Genomic DNA, 14,648 nt, shown 5'->3' on the forward strand with positions numbered 1-14,648 from the left:
TTACATTGTTCAACTGAAATGATACATTCTTACATTATGCATGGATAATTGTTGTTACAGACATCCTTGTATATAGTGTTATTATTAGTAGTATTAAGGTTAATCTTGTTTGTTGATTTTATATATATATATATATTCTTTTCTTAATAGTGTAAATTATTGTATTTTTATTTATATTTATAATAACTGCGGCTGCTGTTACACCCAAATTTCCCCTCTGTGGGACAATAAAGGCTGTTTCTTCTTCTCTTCTTCTTCTCTTCTTCTAGTTCAGCTGTATTTCCATTTGCTGTAGGTGTATGTCAGTACATCAGAATATTGTGCACAAGTAAAATAACAATCGTTAATCAAAATTTATCTTAAAATTGTGATGGTTATGGCTGATAGTTAATGACAACTAAAATCATTTGCTTCTAAAAAAGTTTTTAAAATAGCTGTTGCTCAATGATTGGTGGGGTGTTTTAGGATACAATATTGTAGTGGCCATTTGTCCACATCAAAACCCAACAAATCAAATGGCCACTGAGGCACCTCAGGACTGGATCTTACACAGGTCAAAAAGTCTTAAAAATAACACAATGTCCATACGAAAGTGCAGTTGGATCAGTTTATTTTCAGACATAAGCACTTTGGTCTGCAGCCTCTCTGTTGCCTGGTAAAAAACCGTAAGACCGGGTGCCTGTGACCCCTCCCACTTGACCTACTTAAGTAAATTAAGTGTACGCCTGCTTAGCCATAAACCCAAAAAGTGAACCCAAATTTACCAGAAGAAAAATAAACCATAAACTTAGCCTTAGCAAAAATAAGGCTTTAATACAAAAAGCAAAAATAACCCACAAATAGCTCCAACAAATATTTTCTACTGTATTTAAGCTGATGGTATTAAATAAGCTGTAAATGTCTAACTGCAACACTGATAAGCTCCATCAAAAAATATATTTGGGTTGGATTTGCTGGAATGTTAAAACATTTTGCTTTTATTAATTTATTTGATCACAAACATGAACTATTTGATCCATTTATGAATCTTTTTTATTGTCAGCGTAGCCTCGATATTCAAAATCTCTTCATGGGTATTTTTATTTATTGCTTTTAAAGAATGCAGCATTCACATCCCAACTACAAACTTTATTGTAAAGAGAGATTCGTTAAAGTGGAAAGAAAACTTACTGTCCCGGTCTGCCGGAACTTCAACGTGTGACACCAGGCGGAAGTAAACAAAGATGCTAATAGCGTTAGCTTTGAAGGTGTACGAGTGAGCAGGAAGTGGGTTGTGTTGCGGTCTGTAAGCGGAATCTCTGAACTGTTGGAGTAACAATGCCTTCAGTTCAGTATCTGAGAGAGTTTATCAATGAGCGACTAACTGCTGCTGCTGAAGAAATATTCACTGAGTTTGAAAAAACAATCGTCCATTACGAGGAAGAGATCGACCGTCAGCGCAGACTACTGGATATCACTTGGAAACCCGAAATAAAGCTGCGCAGGACAGGTGAGGCTCACATGAAAGGGACTTCTGGAGGATCCTGATCAGAGCTCTGCGGGTTTCTCTGGAAGATGAGAGCGAACAAAGAGCAGAGAGGGCTACGCTGGGCTGCATTTATCCATCCACACAGCAACCTGGGAATTCCTGTAAGGAAACCAGGCTGGATTTGAGCCTTTTCCAGCCTGAACCCATAACTGAATGAGGTTTTTTGAGCTGAATAATTTAAACAGCTTCATTTTTCCTGTTAAACTCGTGAAAGTTTCAAACATAACAAATAAAACCGGATACAGCTGAAATGAAGCAGCGCCTCGTTTCGTGTTCACTGCTTTAGCTTTCAAAGATCAGAGCGAGAATAAAACAGCGTTTAGTGGAGCAAAACATAGATTGTGGACAAACGTTGGAAGCATAATATTAATAAAATGTATAATCTGATTTATCTACAGGCTGTTTGCCTTCTAGAGAAGAAATGTTTTCAAAAGCACTTGAATATATATTCTTTATAATTTCATCTTAACCCCCCCCCCCCCCCCCCCCCAAAAAAATGTCAGGTGGTGTAACCAAATATTCATTAAAAATACATATTTTAATATTATTTATTTGAAGTTTAATCAGCATCCATTAGATTGTCTACAGTGATTGTGTATATCATTATTTTGTGTTTGTGTTTTGTATTTATGATAATAACTTATGATAATTGTTTTCCTGTGGTCAGATATTTTGTATTTTGAGCCTGCTATTTAAACACACACTCAAACAAATTCACACATTAATGCATTCATTACAATAGCTTCTCACAACACAGCTATCAGGTAATGAGTTCTAAAAACTATTATTTCTTGGTTTAATATTTTACATGGTTGCTCCACCTGATGATTATCAGCTGACAATATTAAAAATGAAAGGAAATCTGCTGAACAATTTAAGAGGGTTAGCAGTATCTGCAATAACCTCACTATATTAATTTTATGATTTAATACAAAAGTACTAGCTTCACTTCATCTGTTTCCTTGGCCTACATTTTCAGGGTCATTTTCCTGTTCTGTGTTTACTCCCCTGAGTAAAACAATGTTCCACCAGTGAGAAAATGCAAGGTTGATTATACTACATAGTATTGATTATGTAGTTTAACAGCTAGGGCTTAAGGAAAACAGTTTTCACTTTCATTCATTCCAGTCACCCCGCAAAGGAGATCTGGATTGGATTGGAGTTTGTGTCCCTGGAGGGCAGTGGTTCTCAACGTCAAGAGTGCTGTGGCCCACTTAAAACCAGAAAATTCCTCTGGGACACATACTTCAATAAAAGGGCAGTAAATTTAGGTCAGAGTTGGTGGTAACATTTTTAAGGATCTCCATGTTCCTTTTGACCAGAAATTCAAACCTAATTAAATCCAAAGTTTCCAATAAATCACTGGGATGAACAGGTTCTGGTTCAGGCTGTTTATTAGACATCTTAGTTACACAAAACACAGAAAAAGACCAAAACACAGACAGTAACATAGTTAAGACTAAGATATATGCACACACAGAGACGGCGAAAGATGCAGGAACAGAAAGAGTAGAAGGAGAGGACAGGACCGTAAGTGAGTGATGTTAAAAGTAAGGAGTGAGAAGTGAAGTAAAAAAAGTACGTGAAAAAGTGAGTAAAAAGGGTGAAAGAAGTGCGAAGCTAGGAGTTAAAGCAAGCAAATTGCCCTCCCGGGAGTTAATGCCTCAGAGCCGTAGCAAAGGAGATAGAGAGTGAGCAAGGAGAACACTCTCTCCCAACTTTACCACTGCATTTTATCCCCCAGGCTCACACCTTCCTCTTTGTTTATCTTAGGCTAGTAGGCACAGAGTGGTGTTTCCAATCCACTACGAACCACACTAGCTCGATTCCTTTGCACAGGCTCCATGACACAATTCTCTGGGGCTGTCAAAATGACCAACTTTCCCATGTGAATACCTGTCACAGAAACACTTTTCGGGCAGTCTTATATTAGTATACAAATTTACTCCCCTACATTATTAAATTAACTCATGTGGGACATCAAACCCCAGATTTGGGACACACAGTTCCCAGCAGCTTGACCTTCATATTGGTGAAATAGTGTCAAAAGTGAACAGTGGATAAAAGTGAGACTCTAAATATGAATGAGTGTGGTTTTACTAAGGGGAAAAAATGAGGCCCTGAGTCGAGCAGGCCTCAGCCTTTTCCACTCAGCTAAAGCATGCAGTGTTCCAGTGTGTGAGTGACAATATAGGTGACAAACAATATAAAATGTGGCCATTGATCCATTGTGTGTGATTAATATAGGTACTAATAAATGATATAGAATAATCACAGTAAAATACCAATATCAGAGTGATAAAAATATCCAACAGAGTAATGAATAATATCACAAACTAAACGCCTCCTATTACCAGTTTTAATTAACTTTTTCTATAAATAAATGCATTTATATAAATATGCAACTATGCATACTTGAGGAATTTCAAACTGAATTTTTTTCTTACCCCCACCACCACCCGCACACGCAGTACCTTCGCGACCCACACTTTTAGGACCACTGCTGTAGGGGATTAACCTGATTGGAGCCACTAGAAACTGTTTTTTAATCCCATGATGTGGAAACACACCTAGCTTCTAACTCCCTACTTCGGAATGCCTACCCTGCTTCTGCTTGTAAAGCAACCAGCTGAGTAACTCTGTTAGGCACTATTTTCCAGTCAAAGCCGTTAACAGCAGCTCTCTTATATGATCTGTGTCCACTCTTTTCTCAATTGCATGTTAATATTTGTTTAGCATTTAAGCTGGGCATAGCATGCAGCTCAATCAGATTAGATAATTAAATCCTAGGAATCAATTATTATATTCCCACTTTGATAAGATTCTAGAGTTGAGCTAAATATTTTTCACTGAGAAGGCAGTTGCATGACCAGTACAACCCAATCCCAGTCCAGATGGAAGTAGATTAAAAAAAAAAAGGGGGGGGGGGGGGTGACTGTCCAAGGTTTTAGTCTCCTGAAGTGTCCATTGTCCCACATGGCCTACAGCTTTTTAGCAGCAGCTTGCTGTTTAAGCTACCTCTGCCATTACTGCTGCACCTCTGCTGATATTCCTCTGCTAATGACCTCAGTTCTGAAGTGGGATGTGGATTCTCTGTTGCACAATTCATTTGTCGCATTTCTCCTGAATTTTGATGAGACCCAATAACTGTAATGAAATGTAATTCTAGCAAGATCGTCTACTTCTCCAATCTTTTTAATAGCTAACATCAGTGATCATCAGGGTTATTATAGTTAACGAAAACGAACGAAATAACGAAAACTGAAATTGAAAAAACATTGTCGTTAACTGAAATAAATAAAAACTAAAATTAAAAGGAAGAAACGACAACTAACTAAAACTGAATTGTGAGTTTACAAAACTAACTAAAACTAACTGAAATTATAGATATTGTTATTTTTTCAAAAGTCTTGTGGATTGATATGAAATCATTTTTTTCCTCTCTCCGAGTTTAAGCTCGGAACGCCGTCGGGCAAATGGGTGCGCATGTGTGTGCGTGCGCACACCGCGCTGCTCCTCAGAGAGTCCCATGTGGTGTTTTTTTTTTTTTTTTTTACTATGATAGCACAGATAGCAGCGAGTGTCTTGTTGTGGATGATGTTGTGGATGATGTACGGAACACTTCTTAGTCAGGAAAAAAAACACCAACATCAAAGTAGACCTGAGAAGCGCACACAAGGCAGCTACGGAAACCGCTCTCATCCTACAAGGCAACCTGGCCTGCACCTCCAGAGAAACGTGACTACTCGTCGGGTCAACGCAGCCCACAACGTTGTGTTTAGTCCTTGTGCGTTTCCGGCTACTTTATCAGTCAGATAATAACAATCAGGACTAATAATCAAAGCATCAATATAAGGACTCACAAATGTCAGCAAATTCCTGGAGGGAGCTGCTGAAACTATGGGAATGGACGTGAAGAAATGAAGAAAGTGAAAAAACGGGGACAAATATGTTTGCACCCTAAAAACTGAGCACAAAGAGCGAGGACCAAAAAACCCCCAGCACACAACCACAAGGTAATTAACACACGCAATCCAGCTATACATGCATAAATGCGGACATGAGGTCGGACGCTTCCGTAGGCTACAGAGGCCGCAAAGACCCTGCAAGTCTAATCAGCGAGCATCTAACCAAGCTAGCTCCAAAACAGAAGCAGCATCAGGTGGAGAGAACATCAGGATGCAGCTGGATTTGAGCTTTGACTCCTTCAAGGAGTTTGTTTTTGTCAAACACCACATGTAGCTGTTGTTAATCTGCTGCACTGAGGCTGAACTTTATTAGGAGTTTATTATAGAATTTATCGAGTTTTGGAGTTCATATTGTTAGCAGTTTCTCCCTGTTGATGTTCATGTGTGTCCTTAATATTACACACATTTAGCATGTAGTTCTGCTGTCTGTGAACAGTTGGTTGCTGAATTTATTTCTTTAAAGGGTATCTTTAAAGCGTACCTGATTAAGTATGAAAATACTAAAACTAATACTGAAACTAACTAAAACTAAGCATAAAACCAAAAATAAAAACTAATAAAAACGAGCAAAACCACTCTGAAAACTAATTAAAACTAACTGAATTAGAGAAAAAAAGTAAAAACTAACTAAAACTAAACTATAATGTAAAATCCAAAACTATTATAACCCTGGTGATCATCAGCACTGACTAGAAGTGTAAACTTTCTTAGAAACATGTTCACACTCTAGAGCAATTTGACAACATATTTGCTCAGATTTATTTTCCTATTATCACATCACATTTCTTTTTGTTGTCTCCTTTTGTCTCTTTAGCCCTCCCACAGCAACGTGTCTGTAAGGAGGAGGAGGTTTTCACTGGGCAGCAGTTGTGTAACCAGGAGGGGAGCTCCAGTCTGGATCAAGGAGAACCAAAACTTCCACAGATTAAAGAGGAAGAGCAGGAACTATGCAGCAGTCAGGAAAGAGAGCAGCTTGTACTGAAGGAGGAGACTGATCTCTTTATGGTGACTTCTGCTTATGAGGAAAGTGACTACAGTGAACTAGAACCAGACAGGGAGCAGCGCCTCTCTCACAGCTCTGCTGTAGCTGAGAGTCAAAATCAGGAAGGAGGCAGGAGTGCAGATTCAGGATCAACTAGAAAAAATAACGGAAGTCACAGCAACAATTCAGAATTTCCTCCCATGTTAGAGAGTCAGTGTAACTTTGACACAGGTAAAAAGTTTTTAAAATGTGATGTTTGTGGAAAAGCCTTTAAGGATAATTATGAAATGAAAAGACATTACAGAATCCACACAGGTGAGAAACCGTATTCTTGTGAAACATGTGGGAAATGTTTTACTCAGAGGAGTACTTTGACTGTCCACATGAGAATCCACACCAGTGAGAAGCCATATCCATGTAAAACATGCGGAAAAATGTTTGCACGTAGTAGTCGTTTGTTGGAACACATAAGAACGCACACAGGTGAGAAACCATATCCTTGTAAAATGTGCGGGAAAATGTTCACACGTAGTAGTTATTTGTTGGTGCACATAAGAACTCACACAGGTGAGAAGCCATACCATTGCAAAACATGCGGGGAAATGTTCACATATAGTAGTCAGCTGTTGCGCCACATGAAAACTCACACAAGTGAGACATCTTAAGGTACATTCGAATTGGAGCCGCACTGATTGACATTTTCTTGGCCAATTCAGATTTTTCCCTGTGAACCTTGATGATGGATTTTCTTTCTAAGAACTATGACTGAGAGCATATGCAAACAAAAATCACTTTCCTTCAATGCGTAATATTATTTTTAGAATACAAGGAGAAAACAACTGAAAATAAAGTGTTCTGCTACCGGATAGATATACATATAATTATCTGACAATAAATTTCTCTACACCTACTGTTACCCAGTGATGTCAGTAACAAATTACTTAGTAACGTGTTACTCTAATGTGACTATTTTTTTTGGTAACAAGTAATCTAACGTGCTACTATTTGCAGTCCAGTAATCAGATTAAAGTTACTTATCCAAGTCACTGTGCGTTACTATTTTTGTCATTTTCCTTAGTAAAAAAGATTTATTTTTGCATCTTGCATCTCAGGGAGTGACGTCTGGCCGATGCGACAATTAAGTCCCGTTTTCAGCATGACGACAATAATGGCACACAGCGACATAAATGTAAACAATGGAGGGAGGAGAGAGATGAGCGTTTTCTAGCTGGAAATACAGGCACTATTGTGAGTCTGTGTCAGCTAAAGAGGACAATATCAAGGTTAGTTCTGCACTCTGTGCTGGCGACAAAGTGCTATAGAGCTTCAAAAACACTACGTCAAATTTGAAGAAACATTTGGAGTCGCAGCACGGCACAGTCACACTTACAGAGCGAGTCCCACCAGGTGGTGCAAAGCAGAGAGCTGCGGCTAATGCATGAGGCCCCCCAGCACCCAAACAATAAAAGCTGGACTTCAGTGCAAAACCAGTAATTGAGGAGAGTTGAAGAAGTTGATCGGACAGTATGTAGTAGAGGAAATGCTGCCCTTAAACACGGTTGACTCGCCCTTGTTTCATGGTTGTCATTTTTATGTTGAGGGGATGAGGTTGCCGGGGGTGCCAAAAAGTGATCATCTGCCATAAAGTGATTCCGATGTTTCTATGTGCTTTTATGTGTAATGTCTTTTGCTTTTATTGGTAAATAGAGTGCAGTCAGCATGAGTTATGAAGAGCTTATATATAAAATAAAGAAATAACCTGTTTTTCAAAAATCTTTACATTATAATCAATCCACTGTTTTTGGCCACTAAAAATATCTTTATAGAACTGTGATGTTATATTTGTTGTGATTTCTGCAGCCTTCTGTTTAAAAAGACATTTTTAATGTCAATGACAGTTTTTACTTTGATAAAAAACAAATACATAAAAGTAACTTACGAAAAACTGAGTGCAGCTTCTACCTTGTGATAGAAATGCTGTTTCTCACTCAGAATGACCTGATATCATTCATGAGAGATATGTTTGACACGTTTCACAGGTTATAGGTCAACAAGTCATTTGCAGCTGTTTAAATACAGGCAATAATTTTTTGGCAAATACCGGCGCATTTGTGAATGGGTGTGAATGAGAGCGTGAATGGGAGTCTGAAAGGTTGTTTGTCTCTCTGTGTTGGCCCTGCAACAGGCTGGCGACCTGTTCAGGGTGTACCCTGCCTTTCGCCCTGTGACAGCTGGGATAGGCTCCAGCCCCCCTGCGACCCTGAACAGGATAAGCGGAAGCAAATGGATGGGATGGATGGATGGAAATCATTTTATGGCAGATGATCACTATTTGGCACAATCCAGCAGCTGTTGAATGTAATTAATAAAGTAACTTGTAATCTAACTTAGTTACTTCCAAAATTAAGTAATCAGTAAAGTAACTATGTTACTTTATAAAGGCGTAATCAGCTGTCAGATTAGTTTGTCAAGATAACTATGCCATCACTGCCCTTACCTTGCATCTTTACCTGACCAAATAAAACCAGGTATAACAGATTTAGAGAAGAAAACACGTCTGGTACTTTCATCATAGTTAAGTATGTTTATAATTTCACCAGATAACAGCATATTAACCTTTTTCTCTTTTTCACCAAAGGCAGCAAAAGTACAGACATTCTGTACTCAAGTCAAAGTATAAATACTTGTGTTAAAAAATAAAAAAGTTGATGTACTGATTTATCGTCTTTACTCAAGGAAAAGTGAAAAAGTACAGGCTCTGAAATGTATTCAAGAATATAAAAGTAGGTCTTTGGACGACGTTTCTACCAGATATTTTTTTGCAAAGCTAGCTGAATCCGCTATTTTAATATAATAATAAAATGGTATAAACTGAGAATATTATTCCAAAATAAGTTCTAATGAAAGCACTCAGTTGGAATCTGTTACCTACATTGTAGAGGGTGACTCTGCTTCCACACATAAACACAAATATTAATACAATCAGGGGTTACAGTTGGATTCAACAGGTGAGGGAACTCTAAGATCAGTTGTAGTGCCTCTGCATTGGGAAAGGAATCAATCATTTCTATTGGGAATGCCAATAGATTTTCTTTTAGTACAGGCTGTGATCAGCTGACCTACTGCTGCTATGCGGTTTACTGCTCTGTGTGGATGAAGTGAATTCAAGATGTAACCCAGTATTTCACAAGCTATCTTTGCTGATTTCCATCCCCTACACTGACAGTATACTATTTATACTATTTATAAAGCAGCGGTATCAAACTCAATCACAGGACGGGCCAGTCTAACTCCCAGGCCGAACAGGATTAACATTTATTGAACATCTAAAACTGAAAATATTTTAATTAGCAATATGAATTGGAATGGTAGAATCCAGCAGCGTTCTCCTCAACACATTTTATTTAAATATAAAAATTATATTTTTCTTCAAAAATAACACCAGAGAAAATGAGAATATTTTAAGCTGATGAAAATTTGCAATTTTTCAAGTAAAACCTGTGATCTGTTTGGAAAAAAAGCCACATAAACTGTGCAGTGTGTCCAATTTATTAGCAAAAAAGCGCAGCTGCAAACACATCAGTGGTCTGATTTTTGGCAAAATGGAAAGTGGCATAAATTCCAATGACTTGAAAAGCTTTCACTGTGTCATACATGTGCATAATTATGCAGTCCTGTCCCTGAAGCTACAGGTTTAATGCATTAACACTAGAACTCACAAGCTGGTCATTTTGACCATTTTCAAATTTTGTAGTGCAATATCTTTTTGCTATTAACCCCACGTAACTGTAGGACCCTGACTTTTCCTAAATATGTGTATATTTTAACATTGTAATTTTTAAAAAATTACAAGACACGAGGGTTATGAATGTTTCTACCTAGAACTCCCATAGGTGGTCATTTTGACCACAATACATTATTTACATAAAATTATGATAAATAAATATGACATGTATAAACATAATTTGTAATCAATAAAAGATCAAAGAATACATGGATCTGTAATGTTACCAATCAAATAAAGATGATCATGGCCATGGTCATAGCTGTCATATTGACTATGTACATATACAGCGTAATTTGGTGAAATTGAATGCTTTTTGACTCCTGATAGCTATCACCTGCTGTTGACAGGCAAAGTGTTGTTCTTGGTATTCTCAAGAACTTGAAAACAGGTGACTGGACTTTATTTAAACCCTAATGTGGGGTGTACCCTTTGGAGGTGGTTGCTGACCCATTGGTATTCATCGTCACATGAGCGAATGTGTGAAAAAACGTGGATCATTACCGCAAAGGGTTTTCTGTGAAACCACTGTGGCACCTCTGAGACCTGGTCACTTCAGGTGGCCTCAATAGGTAACTTGAAGTAAGGTGTGAGTGGGGTTTGAGGCACCTGGAAGGGATCTCTAGATTGTATTGTAGGAAGCTGACAGCTGGTATCATAAACCACCACCTCTGTTCAATGATGGTCATTCAGTGGACATAGATGGCCTCTTTCACTTCTCTTTCAAGCCATCTTTGTTCTCGGTCCAAAATATGAACAGTTGCATCCTCAAAGACGTGGTTATCCCAACTGGGCCTTCATCAAATCAGTGAAGATGAACAGGAAAGAAAGTCGGACACCAACAAGCACTGCACAAAAAGAGGGATTTTCGACCGTGTATACTGACGTGGGTGCCGCTAGTACACGACAGCTTTTGACAGCTTACGGGGAAGTGCATTGACCTTTATAAAGATAGGCCTGGGTAAGCCCCTCCCTAATAAATAATAGCCCAGTAATAAAAGTTATTTTTAAATTATTACTGTTTCTGTGATATACCTTGTATGTTATGTTGTATTCATGCCATGCTAATAACCTCAACTAAAGGGAATTCAATTAAGAGAAACAAATTGTGAGGCAGAAGTTTGAATTTTTTTTTATTTATAAAGCAATATGCACATACACACATTATATATATATATATATATATTAGGGGTGGGACTCGATTCAAAAAATTAATCGAATTAATTAGAAGCTTTGTAATTAATCGAAATGAATCGCATTTTAATCACATTTTAATATTTAACATGAGAAATATTAATTTAAGTTTGGTTGATGAATGAATCAATATACATAAGCTTAAACTTAAAAATTTTATTTTCCCACCAGTCTACTACACAGACCAACGAAGGGTGGAAGTGCTCCTGTGATAAGCAAACTCCTGAAATTAAAGTTAAGCTTCATAACTGGATCGTTTTATTCAACATTAATGTCTCACTTAATATAGTTGGAAATTAATCATTCGCTCAGCTGTATTCCTTGATGTTTTGAATAAGGACTTAAAATTAAACCACAAAAAGGAGAAAACGTTTGTTCTCCGTTTAACCAGCTGCTTTTACACAGCTGTGCTTCACACTCACGCTAGACGACATGAGCTACGCAGAGGTGAGGGCAGGCTAACTGCACTCCTCGAGTGCCTGGCAGCACAAATGAACCAGCTGCTAGAGGCTAAGACACACCCAGAGTGGCTAACTGAGGGCTAGACGGTCCTGATCCCCAAGGATCCCCAGAAGGGACCAGTCCCATCCAACTACCAGCCCATAACCTGCCTCAGTACAACATGGAAACTCCTGTCAGGCATCATAGCAGCGAAGATGAGTAGGCATGTGGCACAATATATGAGCGAGGCCCAGAAAGGGATAGGCAGAGAGACCAGGGGAGCAAAACACCAGCTACTAGTAGATAAAGCAGTCACTCGAGACTGTAAGACCCGGTTGACCAACATGTGCACCGCCTGGATTGACTACAAGAAAGCCTATGACTCGATGCCGCACACATGGATCCTGGAATGCCTAGAACTGTATAAGATCAACAGGACCCTAAGAGCCTTCATCAAGAACTCAATGGGTATGTGGAGAACAACACTAGAGGCCAACTTCAAGCCCATTGCACAAGTCAACATCAAGTGTGGGATTTACCAAGGAGATCTTCTGTCCCCACTGCTGTTCTGCATAGGCTTGAATCCCCTCAGCCAGATCATCAACAAGACTGGCTACGGATACCGACTACAGAATGGAACAAACATCAGCCACCTCCTGTACATGGATGACATCAAGCTGTATGCTAAGAGTGAAAGAGATATCGATTTGCTGATTCATACCACCAGGATCTACAGCAATGATATCGGCATGTCATTCGGACTGGAGAAGTGTAGTCGGATGGTAACAAAGAGAGGAAAAGTAGTCAGAACTGAGGGGATTATACTACCAGAAGGCAACATTGCAGACATTGAGGACAGCTACAAGTACCTTGGAATCCCACAGGCAAATGGGAACCATGAAGAGGCCACTAGGAAAGCTGCAACCTCCAAGTACCTGCAGAGAGTAAGGCAAATCCTGAAGAGTCAGCTGAATGGGAAGAACAAGATCCGGGCTATCAACACCTATGCCCTGCCAGCTGTCAGATACCCTGCTGGGATAATAAGCTGGCCAAAGGAGGAAATGGAAGCCACTGATGTTAAGACAAGAAAGCTCCTTACCATGCATGGATGGTTTCACCCCAAATCCAGCACCCTGAGACTGTACGCTAAACGGAAGGAAGGTGGACGAGGACTAGTGAGTGTCAGAACCACTATCCTAGATGAAACAATGAAGATCAATGAATACATCAGGAAGATGGCCACAAAGGATCATGTGCTTAGTGAGTACCTCAGGCATTAGAAACCTGAGAAAGAAGAGGACAAAGAACAGGAACCATCATGGAAGGACAGGCCTCTGCACGGCATGTACCACCGGCAGATAGAAGAAGTGGCTGACATAGAGAAATCCTACCAATGTCTGGACAAGGCTGACAGACAGCACAGAGGCACTAATCATGGCAGCACAAGAGCAAGCTCTAAGTACAAGATCAATAGAGGCTGGGGTGTACCACACCAGGCAGGATCCCAGGTGCAGGCTGTGCAGAGATGCTCCTGAGACAATCCAGCACATAACAGCAGGGTGCAAGATGCTAGCAGGCAGGGCATACATGGAACGCCATAACCCTAACCCCCAAACTGGAAGAGTGGCTCCAGCAGATTCCTGGAACGACAATACAGTGCATAAATAAACAATATTCAGGCAAAAAACAAACACACACATACAACACCAATAGATACTTACAAACAATTATATCACTGTCCACGCATTGGAAACACACTTGCTTTGTGAGGCAAACAGTGTATGGAAATACACGTGAAAATAAATAACAGTAAAAACATTTTAAGTTATTCTCTCCTCCACACATTGAATACTGCGTGCTTTGATTCTTACCGTTGCAGAGGAGCATACCGGCTTTTATTGGATTCGGAGCTGTGCAAGCTGCGAACTGCTTCCTATAAGATGAAACCAAATAAAAATAAGAAACCAAATCACAATAGATCTGTCAACTTACTGTGACCATTCCATGACGCCTTAGTAATTTTGTTTTAGAAACGACCAAGTCTTAGGATTGACCAGGTTTTTGGATTGTGCTGCCGTCTTTTCCGTCTTTTCCTCGAGTCCTTCGGTAGGTGAGTCTTTGTTGGAATCCAGAGCATTGAGTCTCTACACAATAGACGCCATCTTGTCTTTTCAATTCAGTTCAATTAAATTCAATTTTATTTATATAGCGCCAAATCACAACAGTCGCCTCAAGGCGCTTTGTATTGCGGGTAAAGACCCTACAAAAATACAGAGAAAACCCAACAGTCAAAAACGACCCCCTATGAGCAGCACTTGGCGACAGTGGGAAGGAAAAACTCCCTTTTAACAGGAAGAAACCTCCAGCAGAACCAGGCTCAGGGAGGGGCAGTCATCTGCCGCGACCGGTTGGGCTGAGGGGAGAGAAAAGACATGCTGTGGAAGAGAGCCAGAGATTAATAACAATTAATGATTAAATGCAGAGTGGAGTATAAACAAAGTAAATAAGGTGAATGAAAAGAAACAGTCTATTGTGGGAACCCCCCCAGCAGCCTAGGCCTATAGCAGCATAACTAAGGGATGGTTCAGGGTCACCTGATCCAGCCCTAACTATAAGCTTGATCAAAAAGTAAATTTTTAAGCCTAATCTTAAAAATAGAGAGGGTGTCTGTCTCCCGAATCCAAGCTGGAAGCTGGTTTCACAGAAGAGGGGCCTGAAAGCTGAAGGCTCTGCCTCCCATTCTACTCTTAA

At 39.4% G+C, this 14,648-nt stretch overlaps 1 protein-coding gene across 1 annotated transcript; it reads left to right on the forward strand.

The window, feature by feature from the left end:
• The first annotated feature begins 1,228 nt into the window (after window positions 1–1,228).
• On the forward strand, window positions 1,229–7,779 carry LOC115796443 (zinc finger protein 26-like). Its single transcript, XM_030752859.1, has 2 exons — window positions 1,229–1,489; window positions 6,311–7,779. Exons 1-2 carry the CDS (start codon window positions 1,318–1,320, stop codon window positions 7,141–7,143), a joined length of 1,005 nt encoding a protein of 334 aa, XP_030608719.1. The 5' UTR covers window positions 1,229–1,317; the 3' UTR covers window positions 7,144–7,779.
• The last annotated feature ends 6,869 nt before the right edge of the window (window positions 7,780–14,648 follow it).

Source organism: Archocentrus centrarchus, chromosome 17 (assembly GCF_007364275.1).
Source record: "Archocentrus centrarchus isolate MPI-CPG fArcCen1 chromosome 17, fArcCen1, whole genome shotgun sequence".
Taxonomy (NCBI): Eukaryota; Metazoa; Chordata; class Actinopteri; order Cichliformes; family Cichlidae; genus Archocentrus; species Archocentrus centrarchus.

Bases quoted from the DNA above. Each gene is read 5' to 3' on its own strand.
- LOC115796443 (XM_030752859.1), top strand. From the start codon at position 1,318: ATGCCTTCAGTTCAGTATCTGAGAGAGTTTATCAATGAGCGACTAACT. The intron at 1,490-6,310 runs GTGAGGCTCACA...TTGTCTCTTTAG, and splicing joins AATAAAGCTGCGCAGGACAG to CCCTCCCACAGCAACGTGTC.